The sequence below is a fragment of the Scleropages formosus genome, chromosome 6, assembly GCF_900964775.1.
Source record: "Scleropages formosus chromosome 6, fSclFor1.1, whole genome shotgun sequence".
In the NCBI taxonomy this organism is placed as follows: Eukaryota; Metazoa; Chordata; class Actinopteri; order Osteoglossiformes; family Osteoglossidae; genus Scleropages; species Scleropages formosus.
Window position 1 is genome coordinate 14,370,394 of NC_041811.1, and position 19,227 is coordinate 14,389,620.

Here is a 19,227-nt window from a genome sequence, read left to right on the forward strand (position 1 = left end):
CAGTGCCCTGCTGACCTATTTACACTCTTTTGATTGAAAAATCCCTTGCAAATTCTTCTCATGCTTGCATGGTCTTTTTTCCAGATTTCCAAAAAGATTTTCAGAATCTTTTTCCTCACTTACGCGGCATCTAAATTGTATTATTGCGTAATATATATAGTAACTATTACACTTGAAGGAATTGCCTCTGTCTGACTGAAGTGTGCTCACCGTAGTTTGCACTTTGACCGTCATTTTTACGCATCAGATCACCTGTAACGCAAACCCTTGCGCGCACAAGCTTTGTTGCGAGACTCATTTAACAGCACCAGTCCTCGCATCTCACAACATCTCCTTAATTTTGAGTCTAGACACGCTCCAGTCTGCGGCCGATCACGAGCGCAACTTCAAAGAGAAAGCGTAAACGTTCCTCCAATGGCGTCGCTCAAGATCCCTCTTTGATTTGCATATTGGCTATCCGCGGACGTGATTGGACGTCGGACGCTTCAGTCAGCGAGCGGGGTGTCAGACGCTCCTCTGCGCGTACAGCTGCTGAGTAAGTAATGGTACCGCGCGCGACGGCGAGGAGCGTGCCACCGCGGAGGGAGACACCCGGCCAATAAAGGGATTTCAATAAATATCCGTTTCTTCGCGTCGTCGGGACACACCGGGGCTGAGCTCGCGAAATGCGCATCACGCGGAAGCACTGGACCATCTGCACTATAAGCATTCTGCTGATTTTTTTTAAGACAAAAGAAATAACAAGAAGTGTGGAACATGAGGAAGCCCAACTAGGGTAACGTTGCCTCCTATTGTACAGACGCCGGTGGTCCGCATGGTCGGTGCTCACAGCAGCGCTTCTCTCTAGCTCTCTGTCGGCTTCTTTTTTTTAAAATCGGCTCAGCGTGCCGTGCAGCAAGGTTCATGTTTCCCTACAGAAACTCAAGTGATGATGTGAAAGCAGGAGGATGCAGCCGGGCTCGGTGCGGAGTCCTGCTATTGGACCCTGCAGTTGGTCCAGCCCATGGTGGCATTGTATTGGGATGGATGCTTGTTTTCCTTTGTTTGCTCGGAATTTAAAATCACTTGCGGCACCGACACTTGCTCCTCGCAGATGTGTGCCACTCGTCTACCAGGTTCTTTGACGCCGGTGTAAAAATCGTGGGTTTTTTTTTCTCCTCCTGCCTGGCTTTTTCAGCAGCGCGTGAGTCATTCTTTCGGGCTTTTTTGTTATGGTCAGTTGGTGGAGAGATCTGAGATGTGTTGCCGTGCGTGGCTTGTGCGTGAAACACACAGTTCGTTTGGTGGCTGTGCAGGTAAAAAAGAAAAAAAAGAAACGAGGCTCAGTTCCCCGTGACCGTCGTTCAGACGCGATCTCGGTGCGATGAGCCTTTGCTTTGTCGGACTCGCATGTTTCGGTCGTGGGGAAACGTTGACAGATCATCATGAGCTTTCGCTGTACACTTTGTCTTATTTTACGGTGCTTGGTGTCATTCCGGAAATATTTTCCTTCTCAAGAAAGTTGTACCAGTGGCTGTGGGCAAGTGTGTTGATTTAGGCTATACAAAGTCTGGTGCTGGAAAACCTCCCTAATTTTTTAAAATGTGTTTATTTACCGTGTAGGAAGGAGAAGAAGATCCCAGTCGCAGGATCATCATCATGTCTTCTTTTACAGTTTGACACAATTTCAGGGAATAGAAGCTCTTGCAAAGTTTTTTCTTTTCTTTTTCTTTTTTTTTCTTTTTTTTTTTTTTAACCACAGGACCAGTAATAATTCGAATCCGGTCATGCAATGTGATGCCCATGTTGGAAATTACCAGAACACTTGGGTAGGAAACGCAGAAAGTGAGCTACTTCCTGGCACTGAAAGCGGCCTGTAGCCGCGGCTTTACCCCGTCGTCGTGAATGTCAGGTCCCACATGCCGGTCGCGCATCGACAAGCCACGAACCGCCTGCGTTTGTGTGTCAGGGCACGTCAGATGGGCTCACTCGCATCGGCGTCCGTTCCCATCCAGAGTGCCGAGTTTCCAGGCCTTGGGGAGGTTCGCGCCATTACTGTGGCCACGTCTGTGACAAAATCACACTTCTTACCATCGCCATCCTTGGCAAGAAGAGAAGAGTGAGACGGAGCGCTCGCTGATAAGAAGACGAGATAAAGCTAGAAACCAGCTCTGCAAAGAAATGCACGCGTGTGCGTTTCTTTGCATAGCTGGTTTCAAAACGGGCGATGGTTTGACAGAACTTGTGTTAGACCTGCGGTTTTACTTTTTCTGTCCTTGCGCTCTTGACACGGGAAAACACCTCTTGCCAAACAGAAGTTAACTGAGAGAAGCTTCCGACCTGCATTGTTTCCCTTATCGGTCTGAAAAAAAAAAAAAAAACCTAATGGCAACGCATTATTTATATAACATAACAACCCAAGAGCATATTTTGGGTTGCGCTGGTTTTTAAGTTTAGGGCATGCATTCGTTTTCTAAAATACTCTCACAGACGTGTTAAAAACACTCAACGCTCACAAAGACCCTGAAATGGACAATAGCCTTTGCGATGTTTCGATGTGTGGTCGTTCACAGCATTGCTTTTGAACTAATATTTCCGTTATTTTTCACATTAGAGAGTCTACAAAGCATATGACTCTGTGTGTGTGTGTGCAGCACTGCTGTAAAGTATCTGATCCCCTTGTGTCCCTTAGTTATGTCACAAAATCATCATCAGAATAATTTGATCAGCGCGAGTGTTTCTCATTTGATATAACTTGTGTGATGAGCAGTTCCATATATTGGTGTAAAGGAACTCAGCGTGTGTAGCAGAAAAACAGAAGTAGTGCAGGTTACAAAATAAGTAAACCCTGAGTTGCATTGTCTTAAACCCACGTAGATAAGTAGAATCAGGTTTGCAAATCGTAATCATCCATTCATTTTATATTTATTTTAAGGTTTAGATTTCATTAGTTTGTTTCACATATTTTCAAGCAGCACTGGGTGTGTGTGTGTATATATACATATATATACACACAGTAAGCACACACATTATTTATATAACATTTTATTTTTATTTATATATACTGTATATAAAATATTTAATCTGACACATAACTGACAGCACAAGAGAAATCAGTACAGGCACTTTATTCCCTGGCATTATTTACCCCAGATCTGAAATGCATGAGTTCTGTTCCTCAGCTGTTTTCAGGGCTGTCAGTCTTGGAGGGAAATTCTGAGGACTGTTAGAAGTGTTCTAAGGGGATAAAGAGTGAGCGGAGCAGAGAAGGGGAGCGTGGTGCAGTGCCTGCGACTTGCATTCCGCAACTGAATGTTTGCAGTGGTGCTGCTTTTTTCGAAAGTGTAGATACGTTACCGAACCACGTTTTGTGAAGAAGAAGGAAATAAGAGTTGGCGCACGAATGTTTCTCAACATGGGTTCATCCTTCAGCTGTCCTGGGGGCGGTGCTTGATAAATGTGCTGCACCTTCAGTGGCAAACAAAATTTACGTTAAAGGTAGAAAACTGAATAACAATTGCTTGATTTAGTAACGCTTCAAGCCTTGGATAACCATAACACTGCAAGAGATCAACAGGGATGGATGGATGGATGGATGGATGGATGGATGGCTGGATGGATGGATGGATAAAGAGTTCAGTGAAAGGAACACCCCTGAAAACTGGTAAGGTAGTGAATTTATGAAACCAATACCTTGGTACAAAATATTTAGCTAAGTTTTATTTGCATGCGATTTGTGTTCAGTAGACTTTTTCCTTCCTTCCCACGTCAGACTCATTTATTGATGAGTCCACATTACACATTCATATCCGTTAGTCGCTAGTGAACAGAGCCAAGAATGCTATAAATCTGAACAAGAACAGTCTGCCAGCAACTGGTGTTAATAATCAGACAAGTTTTTCAACAAACTTGGAGCTCACGATTGCCGTGGCAGATTGGCGGTAAGACAGAAGAGTGTGCATAAACTGTACTTTGCTGTATATTGACAACGTGGAGAGCTTGGCAATGTGTGTCCTTTCGAGTGTGAACCAGCTCACGACAGACTGTAACCTGTTTAGCGCAGAGGCCCTGTGGGTTTGTGTGCTCTTTCTTCCTTTCGTGGTCTGACATGATGACACCGAGCCGTCTGGCGTGCAAACAGGTCCGCACCTCGCGGCAAACTGAACCTCAGTCCCGGGGAGCGTTCGCTCTGCCCAACCTGGAGCCGTCGGCCCATATTTTTTGTTTTGAACCAGTCTTACCTGTTTTCTGCATATGCTCTCTCCGCATGGCGTCCGTTCAGAGCTGAAATAAGTCATCTTAATTTTTCACGTTGTGCCGTAAATAACAATGCTGCATGAGCACAGTTACTGAAATAATCTTTGTTGCACAGTTGATATACAGTACAAAATGCAATAAGTCTTGTTCTGCATCTCAACATATAGCACATTGTACACATTCCAATTTATTATTTTTTTCCCTCGTTGCTCTCGTAAGTTACGAATCGAAAGGCAGTTGCTTTAACGTTAAAAGCGAGTATTAGAGTACAATTCAAGTCATAATTGATTTGCGGCAATCATTCACAGCAAGCACAGCCACAGCCTGAAAAAGCTAAAAAGCACTAAGTGAAGCCCTTGAGTGTCCCCTGACATTTTCTCGTTCATTCCTTTGTCACGGACTCCTATATGAGATGTGATCTAAACCGGAATAAAGCATATGTTCACTTTGATTCGATTGCTCTAACTGTATGTTAATTAACTGTTATACCCGTAGTTAATATCGTCATTGAAATACTTAATTTTAGAGCAAAAATAGAAAGCGAAGTGGAAAGTATCAAAAATGACATTTTATGTAATGGAAAACGCAGAAGCCAATTTGAATTTCAGACAAAATGTTTGTCAGTTCCAGAGATGTATCGGGGTTCATAAAACACTGTGAGCCACTGCTGGAGATAAGCAGGGATGAGGATTCTGGAACAGTAGGCCACCATGTAAAAGATGGTATTATCTTATCAGGAGGCAATCACCATGGGAGCATGGCACTTGCCTGCATCTGGGGGAGATTATTATAGTTTTTTCCTACGATATTTAAGAGGAGCATGTCAGCAGATGGTTTGAATCTGCAGAAACAATCGGGCGTTGCGAAGAGCTGTTGTAAAGGGCCCGCTGTTAATACTGGACGGGTTCTTTTCTCAAAAATACTTTTTAAATCGACAGTATGCTGTTACGCAGAAGCCCTGTGAGATGTGAACTCACAGACCCTTGTGTTTGGATTCCTCATATGCTTCCCACGTGAAATGTCACCCCGAGACGCACAGCGTTCTGCGCCGTTGGATTTTGTACACGGTGGGTCTGTGCTTATGCTGAAGCCCCTGTCGGAACTCCAGTGTTCTACAGCCCATCATAAAACTCTTTGTTGTTTACTTAAATATATGTATTCAGGGGTGGTGCTGGATTTTGGTTAGGGAGCACAAGGTCCGAGAAACCGGTGGCAGACTACAGCTGCAATTCTGAAGAACTGTTTAGTGTCGGTTTGTGCATTTCCACCCAGAAGTTCACTCGTGTGTGGGTCGGAGTTCCTGCTCCAGTCTCAGGCATGCTGAAAAGTTCTCGATGGGAATAACAAACACTGGTAGCCAGCTGTTGCACGAGTGATGCTGCAGGTATTCACGGGGTGACGTATTCATCATCTTTAGAGGATGAGTTCCACCTCTGAACAAGTAACTGACCTTCAGCCGGTTGTCCGGTGCAGCACCGGCATTTTTGCATTTTCATTTATCACACCAGCTGAGAGCAACCAGCACGACCCATCTGGAGGTCGTTGGTTCTCCAGTGCGGGATGGCTTTCGGCCCAAATGATTTTAAACATTTTAGTGTGAACACCTAATGACATCTTGAGCTCGTGTTGTCATGGAAATGCACAGAAGTTCCTGTTTATCTGGTATTATTCGTTTTGTCCTTGTTTCAAAAACATGTTGCTTAAAGCAGGAAAAAAGAGGGAAGTCAAAATCTTGCCAATAAAATAATTGCATAATATGACATGGGAAGACAGCTGACTTCAGTGTCATTGTGCGACTGAAATGATGCACGGTTCACATACTGCACACACATTTTATATACACCGATCAGCCAAAATATTAAAACCACCTATTTAGTATTGTGTAAGCCCCCTTGTGCCACCAAAACAGCTCTGATCCATCAAGGAATGGACTCCACAAGACCTCTGAAGATATCCTGTGGTATCTGGTCCAAAGATGTTAGCAGCAGATCCTTTAAGTCCTGTAAATTGCGAGGTGGAGCTTCCATGGATCGGACTTGTTTTTCCCAAAAATTCTCGATCGGATTGAGATCTGGGGAATTTGGAATTTGCCAAGTCAACATCTTGAACTCTTTCTCATGATCTTCAAACCACACACACACACACATTTTCTGAACCGCTTGTCCCGTACGGGGGTCGCAGGGAACCGGAGCCTACCCGGTAACACAGGGCGTAAGGCCGGAGGGGGAGGGGACACACCCAGGACGGGACGCCAGTCCGTCGCAAGGCACCCCAAACGGGACATCCTCAAACCATTCCTGAACAATTTTTTGCGGTGTGGCAGGGTCACTGTCGTCAAGGAATACCGTTGCCATGAAGGGGTGTACATGGTCTGCAGCAATCTTTAGGTAGGTGGTACGTGGAAAAAGTAATACTTGTAACATTGGCCAGAGCATCACACTGCCTCCATCAGCTTGCCTTCTTGCCATAGTGCATCCTGCTGCCATCTCTTCCCCAGCTAAACGATGCACACGCACCCAGCCGTCCACATGACCTAAAAGAAAACGTGATTCATCAGACGAGGCCATCTTCTTTCATTGCTCCATGGTCCAGTTCTGATGTTTACGTGCCCATTGTAGGTGCTTTCGGCAGCGGACAGGGGTCAGCATGGGCACTCTGACTGGTCAAGCTGCGATGCACTTTGTGTTCCGACACCTTTCTACGATGGCCAGCATTACGCTTTTCAGCAATCTGTGCTACAGTAGTTCTCCTGTGGAATCGGACCAGATGGGTTAGCCTTCGCTCCCCACGCGCATCAGTGAGCCTCGGGCACCCGTGACCCTGTCGCCGGTTCACCGCTTGTCCTTCCTTGGATCACTTTTGATAGGTACTAACCACTGCATACCTGGAACACCCCACAAGACCTGCCGTTGTGGAGATGCTCCGACCCAGTCGTCTAGCCGTCGCAATTTGGCCCTTGACAAAGTCACTCGGATCCTTACCGTTTTTCCCGCTTCCAATACATCAAATTGAAAAACTGACTCTTCACTTGCTGCCTAATAGATCCCACCCCTTGACAGGTGTCATTGTGATGAGATATTCAATATTATTCACTTCACCTGTCAGTGCTTTTAATATAGTGGCTGATCAGTGTACTTTTCTCACTGTGTCAAGGCCAAAAGTTCAGCATGTAGAGGTGTAAAGATGATAATGCTTGAAATCCACTCTTTCTGTTAGGATCGTATAGTCCTTTTTTGTGTTTTTTTGCACTTTGGCTAGAGTCGGCAAATTGACAAATGACAAATTTTCCAGAGTGTAGTCTCTCATATAAGTGACCTTTTTAACTTTACAAAAGTACTTTTACAAGCTGTCCTTACAAAACAGATGTAGTTTCATTACATTTTTTTGTAACAAAGTTTGATTCTTGTTGAGCGTGGTTCACAGTTCACCACAAATTTTCCGTGCGTAGAATTTGCTGCCTTTGCATTATGATGATCCTCCCAGTCAGTATTTTCTGTTGCCTTACAGCTGTTTCCTCATATTGTTTAGCTATTGGCTTATTTCATTATTGCTGGTTGTTTGTTTGTTTGAATGATATTTCTTGAGTAGCACTAATTCCTGCTTTGGGAGTGTCAGTAACACCGCAATTATTCTTGATTGAATAAAACTGATTTTTTCATTAGTGCTAAGTTGAGGTCTCTATAGAGCACTTCTGACTGCGTGTCAAAGACAGGTTCATTAACCCTGGGTCTCTCCTAATGATTTGTGAGATATTTTGTCAGATGGGGCAAATACGAAGTAGAACGTGGGCATTCAAAGGAAAGCAGTGCGAAAGAGAATGGATTTGGGGGGAGCAGTTGCAGAGTGGTGAAATTACAGAAGCACAATGTATTCTTGCAGCCTGTGATAGTGTGTGGTTAGGTTGGCTGTAACCCAAGAGGAATTTTTACACTGTAGCCATAGAGCACTTATTGGACAGAGCCTGATCTTGTTCTGTCCATTAGGAGAATTTCCGTTAACTGAAACCTCTATTCGCATTAATTTCTCACCTCTTTCAGACTCACTTCACCCATGATCTCTTAAGTTCACGTAAGGTATAAACGCTCACGATGATGCTCGGATCAATCCTTTGCAGAGCCACCCCTGCAATGTAACGTAAACGTTTACATGTATCTCAAAAAAAAAAAAAAAAAACTACTAGAAAGGTGATTAGGATTCGGTGATATTCTGGTAAAGTTTTATGTAGCTACTTGTGTGATGAACGTTGGTGCATACGATGAAAGAAACAAACTAACTGTACTTAAGAATCACACGTATATTAAATATGATATTTAATGATATATATATTTAAATATCATTAACACCAATAATTACTTTGTTAACGGGATTTCATTGCTTAGCTGACATTTGTATGCAAATCCACTTACCGTATTTGACCTATTAATAGAGCTGGGTCCTTTACTGGAGCGATTCAGGGTAACAGCCTCGCTCAAGGGTGCTACGGTGGCAGTACGGGGTGAGGGTTGAACAAGCAGCCTTCGGGATAAGGTCCATGTCCATATGTACTACAGATCTCCTGCTCCTAAGAGTAAGAACTTTATACTTAATTGCTGAGTTTGAGTCACTAACATATTGAAAATTTTTACTTTCAATTTTTGCCTTGCACTGTAGAAGTTGATAAATGCATTATGAGCCATATATGAATACAGTAAATTCATTTCCATCATACTGCACTATATGCTTCCGCACGTCCAACACTTACAGGGGTTGATTTTGTTTTCGATTTTTAGCCTTTTTCACTTTCTTCTTGCTCTTTGGACTCAGCTCACGCGCTCGGCTATTTTGTGTGCATTGTCAGGTATTAGCAGCTGGAACAGGAAAGTGGCCTTTCAAGAGCATGACCTGGTGCATATGAGCATGTGCCCACTAAATTTACGAATTTCCTCTAAGTGAGCTATGAGTGTGTATACGTACTGCTGGTCCTACACACACCATTTGTTTTCGTTGTGCATATGTCATTGTAGGGCTGCGTTGTACTTCTTAAATTAATATGTTTTTTCCTAGTTAGCTCAGTATTATTATAAGTACCTTCAAGGCCCACGTCCTGAATAGTGTACATTTTTTATCTGTCTTTATCTTTGTTAACTTTTCAGTTTGTTTGCAAAAGAAAAACCTTGTAACCTGAGTGTAAAATGATTAACAATTGTCTGCATGGCTGAAGGACATTTTTTTTTCTCCTCAGTTATAATGACATTACAGTATCAAGGCTGATGGTCAATGGTTCTGAAAAAATACTTGGAAAGGGTGTACCAGCATTTTTACCACCTAAAGCTGGGGGATGGACTCTGAATTCTTCTCTGGTTCTCATGATTAGGTAAGAAAACAGTGTGTTCTTGTTTTTTGTTTACCTCTTTTAGCTGAATTATGTTAAGACGTCTTGCTTTAAATTTAAAGTGTAAAATTTGATTTTGTGTTTTTAATGAGCTCCGATTACTGCCCCCAATCTGAGTTTATTTCTCAACAAGATTCTTTAACTTCTGGTGGGTATTAACGTATTGTGGTCCTAAGTACTGTGGTAATAATGTACTGTGTGTGTCTGTTATTGTTCAGTATTACTGTTCAGAATTGGATTTTGTTTGTATCCTTATTTCCTGATAATAAATAATGAGATAAGTGAAAACCCAAATTGATGTATTACTGACATAACTGAAAGGAAGTGTATACATAAGTAAGTACACAGAGTATGCTGTATGGGGCAAAGGTATTTAGCATAAATTGCTCCAGAAAATTTTACAGAAAATTTAGGTAGCTGGGTAATATTTGTACGTAACTTAATGTTGTAAGTTGCTTTGGAGAAAAGAATTGGCTAAACTCTTTAAATACCGACACTTGATTTAACTACATTAAATTGACTGCCAAACGTCTTAATAGCACGGCATCAGAGTATGTCAGTTCAGCCGTTTGTTTCAAAGTTTCCCTTATTGTCTTCATTCCACCATATTGTAACACAGAACCTCAGACTTAATGACCACACAGATGTGCAACAACCTGAGCTCATTTTCACCTTTGCAGATAGAAGTGAGTCACCCCTACCGAAATGTTCTCGACTCTCTCCAGCAAGTGATGAACATGTCACATCTCGGGAATTTCAGCTTTTCAGAACTTTACAGATAGGGTGTCCTAATTAGAAACGTATACTGTATAATACGTTCGTTTACCCTACTTAACGTATTTTGGAGTCGTCAAGGTCTTGTTGATGTTTGTCTTCCTTTTCATTCTGGTACTGAAAGTTGTCCTACTTTCTAAAAATTCACAACCTCTTGAATGAGCTCTAAGGACTTGTGATCATAAGCTTGAGTTCCGTGCGCGCTTGCTAAACATGGTGTTTTCTCTTTCTGCAAAGGAAAGACATTCTTCGCTTTCTGGATGCAGAGAGGGATGTGTCAGTGTTGAAAAGCAGCTTCAAACCAGGGGACGTCATTCACTATGTGCTGGACCAGCGCCGGACGCTCAGCATTTCTCAGTCCCTGCACAGTTTGCTTCCAGACGTTTCACCCATGAAGAACAGACGGTTCAAAACCTGTGCCGTGGTGGGCAATTCGGGTATCCTCCTCAAAAGTGGCTGTGGGAAGGAGATCGACAATCACAATTTTGTTATACGGTAAAGAGCTCAAATGTATATTTTCAGACCTCTTCCTGTGCTGTATGTTAATCTGAGAAAGTAATTGCCCTCCCGAAGCTTTTTCACATTTTGTTTTGCTCCATGTTAAAATGCAAATTGTTTTCCCCCTTTATTGTGAGAACGGAATCAACAAATTTATGTGCAGAATCATTTTGTGCAGCAACATTTTTTATTATTTTTTTTTTAAATTTCCTGCTTACAAGTCACTATTTTGTAGATAGGCCTTTGGCAGCAATTGCAGCTCTGAGTCTTTGTGGGTGTGTCTGTATAAGCTTTGCACATTTACATTTTTGAAAATTTTTGCCCATTCCTGCATGCAAATTCGCTTGAGCTCCGCCAAGTTAGACCGTGTCTGCAAACGGCAGTTTTCAAGTCCTATCACAGATTTTCACTGTGATTCACATCTGCGCTTTGCCTGGGCTATGCCAGGTTAGTGCTGTGTGTTATGGATCCGTGTCCCGTTGTGCCATCAGTCTTTGCCCTAAAGGCTGATCTCTTATCAACCAGAACAGGTCCTCCTGCAGGATTCGCATGTCTTCAACTATGTACACTTGCTCTTGGTGGCAACAAACTTCCCTGTCCTTCCTATTGAGAAAAAAAAAAACCTGAGAAGTGTAACGTGATACTGAAATCACTGCACTTGACAGTATGGATGGGGTAATGGGCTGTGTTTGGTTTGCACAAAAAAAAATCTACTTCTACAAGATCTCATGACTTCGGGCAAACTCTAGACATGAGGCGCTTTTGGCTCTTGTCGGAAGTAGCTTCTGCCTCGCCATTCTCTAAGAGGCCAGATCTGTGCAGTGCTGCTGAAATTGTTTATGTCTGCACAGCATTTCCTACCTTGGCCAATGACCTGTGCAGCTGTCAGTGTGTTACCTGGCCTCTTGGTCACTATGCTGACAAATGTCGTACAGATCAAGTTACTCAGTTTGGCGGAACGTCCTGATCTTGGTAGCATCTGGGTTGTGGCATGTTTTTCCATATTTTTATAACCTTCTCTAATTTTTATCTTTAATATGGTCTCTTATGAAAATAGCATATACTTGCCCCAGTTTAGGTTTTCTTTGTATTTCGTATAATTCTAAAAACATCTGAATACTTTATTTCAGTTTGAAATTGTACAGTGTTACTTATGAATTAATTACAAAAATCCCATTTATATTTATTTTAGTTCAGCATTTGCACAGCTAAATGAGAAATTATCACTTGGGAGAGAATATTTCTGAAGTCACTGTATGAATTATTTAATTTTCTTAGTTATCATATTTTTATGGCTTGGATATGACTAAAAGAATAATGTACATATGAATGAAAAAACAAGTAATGTGTACTTGTCATTTTAATGCTCTCAATATTTATCAGTATTATTTTCTTAGAGGAAAAACATGCTTGAATGGTGCAATGTTATGATGCAACTGAGAGCAAAGTCGATAGAGCTGGTGCCTTTGGATCTGAAGGTTACGAATTCACATCCCACCTACAGCTGTAGTACCCCGAGCAAGGTACAACAAAGGGCTTTGATAGTAGCTTTTACCCATTTATACAGATGCACTTCATTTCCTTGCACCTCGTTGGGTTAAGTATCTTTCTCAGGCTTACAGCTTCAATGTAACTCATGGGATATGAATTCGCAGCCGTTTGGTTGCAAGCCCTGTATCCTTGAACACCATGCTACCTGTAGCTCTTGAACTAGGAAGCTCATTTTAAGTTTTAAGTTTGTTTTGTTCTTTTTGTCTCAAGGTGCAACTTGGCGCCACTGGTTGAGTTCTCGGAAGACGTGGGCCTCCAGTCGGACTTCACCACCATGAACCCCTCCGTCATTCAGAGGGCGTTCGGCGGCCTGAAGAACGAGTCAGACAGGGTGAGGTTTGTTCAGCGACTGACCATGCTGAACGAGAGCGTCCTCTGGATCCCCGCGTTCATGGTGAAGGGCGGCGAGCAGCACGTGGAGCGTGTCAATGAGTTGATCCTGAAAAACAAGCTGAAGCTGAGGACCGCATACCCATCGCTGAGGCTCATCCATGCGGTGAGAGGGTGAGTAACGGCACTCGCCGGCAAGTGGAATAAAAGAACACTCTCTCTTATAGGTATTAGAAGAAAAAGGTGCTTCTTATGCAATAAGTGCTCATTACAGCGATATGTGGGTTCCTAATACGACAATCCTGCTCTTGAGAAATTTTCTATATGAAAAAAAGACTTTGAGATAATTAATAAGCTTTTATGATCTCTAAAAAAGTACCTAATGGCTGCATGTTTCATTAAAGGCTTGTCTCTTTAAGACATCTTTATGTAAGATATGTAAGATGTCTAACGTTCTGGTTCTAAAACTGCTAGTAAAAAATAAGCAATTCATCGACTGACTGCTAATGTGCATGAACAAAACATCACTTTGAACATGAGCAGACATAAAGAGAGTTGGAACCTGCACGGTGATTTACAGTATGCTGCAGATGAATTAGTGACTCATAGTCAAATTTTAAATTTAATTGACTGGTGTAGTTTTTTCATGGAGATAATTACAATTTGGATGAAACGGATCTTTTCCGGTGATTATTGTGAAACACAAAAAGATGTCCATATAAGGCAGTTTTTTTGACCGTGGCAAATTCCGTGAACTGCGTTAGTGTTTTTTCAATTTCATATCAATTCATTTCAAAGCTTCACTGTCCTTTTTGTTAATAAAAAGGAAATTTATCTTTGGCTTCCCATCAGCTCAATATGGTAGTAAAATTTAAAAAGCACAGTGATCATGAAAACACTATTGCTTTGCGTAAAAGCATTTCCTAAGGAAAAATAAGAAGATAAAGGTAGATGTAGTATATATTTCCCCCCTGAGTCTATAGGAGAAACACCTATTTTCTGGACTACGGGTGTGGGCGACAGCAAAAGGCGAATCAGGTTGTTCAGAATAAAATTAAACCAGTGCAGTCGATGAACTACTTATTTTTTACTAGCAAATGAAACCAACCTGGAATAACTGCACTTAAGAATCACACGTATGCATCTAAGTGTCTCTTCCTGCTAAGGTAATGCACACATTGTATTTTCTATGAGATGTACCGAAGGGGGGCGTTAAATACAGGTCAAAAAATCGGTAAAAATCGCTCTTCAGTTTTGGCCCTCTACGGTAACATATATTCCCCATATATTCTTGGAACAGGCCGTTCAAAGGGAAAATGAGCGAACTGTACGATCGGTGGTTGTTTGAGGGAAGTGTTGAAAAAACGGCCAAGGGTAACCGCAAGCCGCCTGCAAAATCGCTAATGCTACAATGAATAAAGGAATCCTGGGCATGTGTAACACCAGAAATTATACGCAAATCGTTTAAGAAGTGCGGCACTACGTCGGCGCTCGATGTCTCTGAAGACCATTTATTCCCGCAGTCGGACGAAGAACAAGACTAAGAGGATTCCGAGTTCGAAGGGTCTTCTCAGGACGATGTTGACATTGGGCAGCAGGTGTTAGAAAACGCAGTGGCAGCAAACGAGGTCATTTTGCCGGAACGCAGTGATATTGACGGTGGTTCCGAGGACATGTGTTCCGATTATGATAGCCCCGGACATTGAACTCTATATACATAGTTTTGAAGAATGGTGTTTAAAAGTTTGACGGACTTTTAAAAAATTTTAAAGTTTATATTTGCCTTCACTTATGTGGATATGGATACAATAAAACAGTGACGGACTTAGTCATAATGGGTGAGTGTTTGTTTTCTTCCCAAAAATAACCTGGGGGGCGTTAAATAGGGTGGGGGTGCTAATGAGGGAATATTTGGTGTGTTGCTTTGGAGAAAAGCATCTGCCAAATGAATACATGTAAATGTAATCATGTTTAGCTTGAATTTTGCGGTTTATTTTATAAATCTGTCTTAAAGGACAGAGCTGGATTGTGTCATTGCTTGTATTCTTTACTGCAGAGGGTTTTTTGGTAGTCACTAGTTAGGGGCCAGTGTTTTGACAGGTTCAGCTCACTGGGGTCCATCCTTTTCTGTTGCAGAGCCATGCTTCTTAACTTTTGAAGCGCTTGTGTTTGAGGAAGTGGGCAGATTTTAGCTTTTTCTTCAGTTTCCTCTTCCCATAGTTCTCAGTCTGTTCTTTTGCACAATGCTCTTTAATGTGGTCACCGTTGTCTCCGTAGCTTGTCACAGCAGGTGCATCTCGGGACACTAGATTACTCTGCAATGAGCACCTGGTAGTGTAGTGCTTAGAGCTGCTGCTGCCTTCAGACCTAAAGGTTGCATGTTTGATTCCTACCTCCAGCTGTACTAATCTACTTACCCTACATTGCTCTCTTTTTAAAAAAAATAATAATAATTGCCCAGCTGGACAAATAATAATGAATTGCTTAACATTGTAAGTTACTTTGGAGGGAAAAAGTGTCAGCTAAGTGAATAAATGCAATGATTTCACTTTACAGTCCCTGAAAGCTGGTTTATGCAGCATATTACTTTTTAAGCAATGTATAAACATTACCAACCCAGTAAGAGCATATTCAAAGCTCAACTGGATCTCTCATGTTGAGGACTTGCTTGATTCTTCTGAATCTTTGGTCACAGATATTGCATTTGAAATGGTATTGCTCTTTGTGTTATGACTTCTTATAATCATGACTACTTCATGGTGTTCAGTAATATCCAATATTTTAAGTGACACAAGTGTGGGGCAATGGGCTTGACTGAGTCTTGCTCACTGGGGGGTCTGGGGTTTGAGTCCTACTTGGGGTGCCTTGCAACGGACTGGCATCCCATCTTGGGTGTGTCCCCCTCCCCCTCTGGCCTTGCACCCTGTGTTGCCGGGTTGGGCTCTGGTTTGAAGTGTCATAACTTTTTATCATTTTACTTTAAGGCTAAAAGTAGTAATTACTGCTTTTTAAATTCATGTTCCTCGTTAAGTGCCTAAGTTTATTCAGCTGTCATAAATAACCTATTGAAGTTCACAAACTGTGTAGAAGTAGACAGTAGAAACATACTGAAGGCCTTGAAAACACATCTTTGACTCGAGTCTTGTATCATTAGTAAGTATCTCCGGGCTAATGCTGAAGAAAATGTATGAAGAATGGCTAACTAATGAAAGTATAGCTCTGTTTTCAGATGTGAAATAGAACCCCAAAAAATCAATTAATCTATTAATTTCACAATAGGCTTTAGAGAGCAGTTACTTAGTTAAGTCTCAGCGCTGAAAGCAAGGAAGCAAATGTACTTTTACTGAGATGTGCTGAATGCTTTTGACCTCAATCTTCTTCAGGCAGCCTTGGAGAATTGGGGGAAAGTATGTGAATAAAATGTGGGTTATGTGGGGAAAAAAGTAATAAATAAATAGCAGTGTATCAAAATGTATTTTTGTTAAATTATGGGGGAGTATTTAGAAGTATGAAAACGATTATAAGTGGTCTTCAGCATGGGGATGCAGTAAGATATGCCAGTTTAAAGGCAACACATGAAATATGATTTGCTGTGCTCCCTGTCTTAAAATTTGGCCCGTCTTCAGATTTAGTGCTGCTTTAATTTGAGTCACGACACATTCTACACAGAGGGTGACGCTCAGGTGATGAGACCCTCAGGGGTATTGACTGGAGGCGGTTGCAGTCATGGCTTTTGCTGGGTATTGAAGTGCACAGAGTGCTATCGATGTAGATCAGTTTTTAATCAGTTGTGTGTTCACGCAAAATTTCCTGTAAGTGCTTCTTGTATAAAGTAATTGATGGAGAGCTGTTAAATTGCTACACACCTCAGTATGAAAAACCATTTTCAGTCTACTGGAACTATCACACACACACTTTCAGAACCGCTTGTCCCATACGGGGTCACGGGGAACCGGAGCCTACCCGGCGACACAGGGCGTAAGGCCGGAGGGGGAGGGGACATACCCAGGACGGGACGCCAGTCCATCGTAAGGCACCCCAAGCGGGACTCGAACCCCAGACCCACCAGAAAGCAGGACTGTGGCCCAACCCACTGCGCCACTGCACCCCCTCTGGAACTATCAGCTTGGACCTTTTATCTTTACCCAGAACATAATTAAAACAAAGCTGGACATGTAGATGCTCTAAAATTTACCTACACAGGAGTTGAAAATATTGGGGGTTATCGCTGCCCATTTTTCCCCGCTTTCCCTCGAGAGCCTTTGCTTTTTTCCACCACTTATTTTTCTGATGACTTTGAGTTGCCATAGCAGCCAAGCATTGGGGTCTTTCAATCAACTGTTTATGTGTTTGGGCTTTGAGCTCTAAATATAGGACACTGGAACAGTGGTTTGGGCCCAGTTGCACAGAGACATCCAAGTACGTTTAACAGGCCCGGTAGCATTTCATATGTAATTAAAACTGATTTCATACCTCTTATCTTCCCCTTGCACAATATTAACCCTGTTCCACTTAAGTAACAAATGTGAATCAGGTATAATTATAAAATTGATCTTAGCAATTATATATATATATATATAAAATTGTAACTATATAGGTAGATCTGTTTTTGTAGCAGAATTTTTTGGGTGAAGACTAACAGTAATTTTCAAAGGAAAATGATGGATTCCACCACTCAGATGACTTCCTAAACTGATTTTAAATTAATATTTTTGTTATGGGCAAAATTAGACGGGAAAACTGAATCTATGCAATATGTAGTCCAGAGCAATCCTAAGACTTCCTTTTGGTGCGATACCAAGTTTACCTTACTGGACTGTCTTGAGCCCATTAACATGTCCTTGATGACGATTTTACAGTATGTGACGGATCAGTATCATTTTTGTGCATTTTCCAATGTCGCATAAACTCTCATTTGTTTTTCAGGTACTGGCTCACAAACAAAATTAATATCAAACGTCCCAGCACTGGGCTGTTGATGTACACCTTGGCAACGCGTTTCTGCGATGAGATTCACCTTTATGGATTTTGGCCCTTCCCTAAGGACTCCAAAGGAAACGCGGTGAAGTACCATTACTACGATGCCCTGAAATATCGCTATTTCTCCAATGCAAGCCCACACAAGATGCCTCTTGAGTTTAACACTTTGAAAATGTTGCATCACAAAGGTGCCCTGAAACTGACAACTTCGAAATGCACGCAGCTTTGAACTGCTTTTTGCTTGCAGTGCCATGAAGGTGTGGCAGTGGCGTACGATCAATAGGACCAACGTTGTTTTTATGTACAAAGACAGAACGGAAGACAAAAGGAGGTCGCTTTGTCAGCCAAGTTCATTGATAACTCCATTTAATGAATGTCTGAGACAAAAGTAGCTCCGGTTTTTAAAAGTGAGCGTGCCTTGATTGAACTTTTAAAGGTACAACACAGAGAATGTGTTATTAAAAGGGAACATGCGTATTTTAAATCGCTCAAATGTTTAAAAACTTGGATTTTCTCAAAATAAGTACGTTTAAAGTGTTCTCGATTTAGGAATAGTGTCAAAATGTCATTTTGCCTACTGTCAGTGAGATTTGGATAAAGGGCTTTCTGGGTGTAGTTTTAAAAGCCAGAAGTCACGTAATGCTCAGTGGTTTTTTTGTTATTTGTTTATTTTATTTTATTTATTTATTTTCTTTTTTAATATTTTAAATTGTAGGTTGTTGTTTAATGAAGAATGTCTCTCCTAAATATTGATTCCAAAGATACCACCTTTGATTTTGTTTGAAGTTTGTAACGTGTGAATTCTGATGCTGTAATCTTTTGGTAATTAGAGGCCTCAGGGCAAAATTATTTTTGTATTTGTCTAAATGGGAGGTAAGCGGTTAATTCCAAGTGTACTGTATGCAGCTGTATTGTATTTCTTGTACTTAATTTGATATTTGTTTTATTCAAGAGTCTGGATGTAAAACATTGCTGAATGTAATACAGCTAAAACCATTGGGGTACATTGTCTTGTGAAGCAGCCGAGAACATCACAGAGAAAGTAACGTTTCATAAATTTCAATCTTGTCCTTATCCTGCTGTGAACTTTCTCAATAACCGATCGTCCTTCATTGCACCACTTTGACAGTGATTACGTATGTAATTGAGCTGATTTTTACAAAGTTCTACAACTACCTTGAGAAAGTCGATGTAACCCATGTTTCCGTACAGAATAGCACGTATGGATATATTTCATGGAAAAGATACATTTGTAATATTCATTCAACTGCCAATATCAAAGGTATTAACTCCCGATGTAACATTTTTATTGAAAGTTCATGTTGTGTCAGCTTTTGAATTGAGTTTGGTAACTTTTTCAGTGATTAGCTTAGGAGTTAGACTAACAGAAAACCGTAATGACTTCACTTATGACCAAGACCATGGCTTAAACTGTTTTAATTAATTACCCTATGAATTCAAAAATCCATTTTAGACCTCCTGATATG

General features: G+C 41.5%; 1 protein-coding gene across 1 annotated transcript; it reads left to right on the top strand.

Annotated features, from left to right (window-relative positions):
* Positions 1-535: 535 nt before the first annotated feature.
* On the top strand, positions 536-18,379 carry st8sia4 (ST8 alpha-N-acetyl-neuraminide alpha-2,8-sialyltransferase 4). Its single transcript, XM_018744722.2, has 5 exons — positions 536-775; positions 9,458-9,589; positions 10,619-10,876; positions 12,641-12,934; positions 17,687-18,379. The coding sequence occupies exons 1-5, from the start codon at positions 666-668 to the stop codon at positions 17,967-17,969; spliced, it is 1,077 nt and encodes a 358-aa protein (XP_018600238.1). The 5' UTR covers positions 536-665; the 3' UTR covers positions 17,970-18,379.
* Positions 18,380-19,227: the final 848 nt, after the last annotated feature.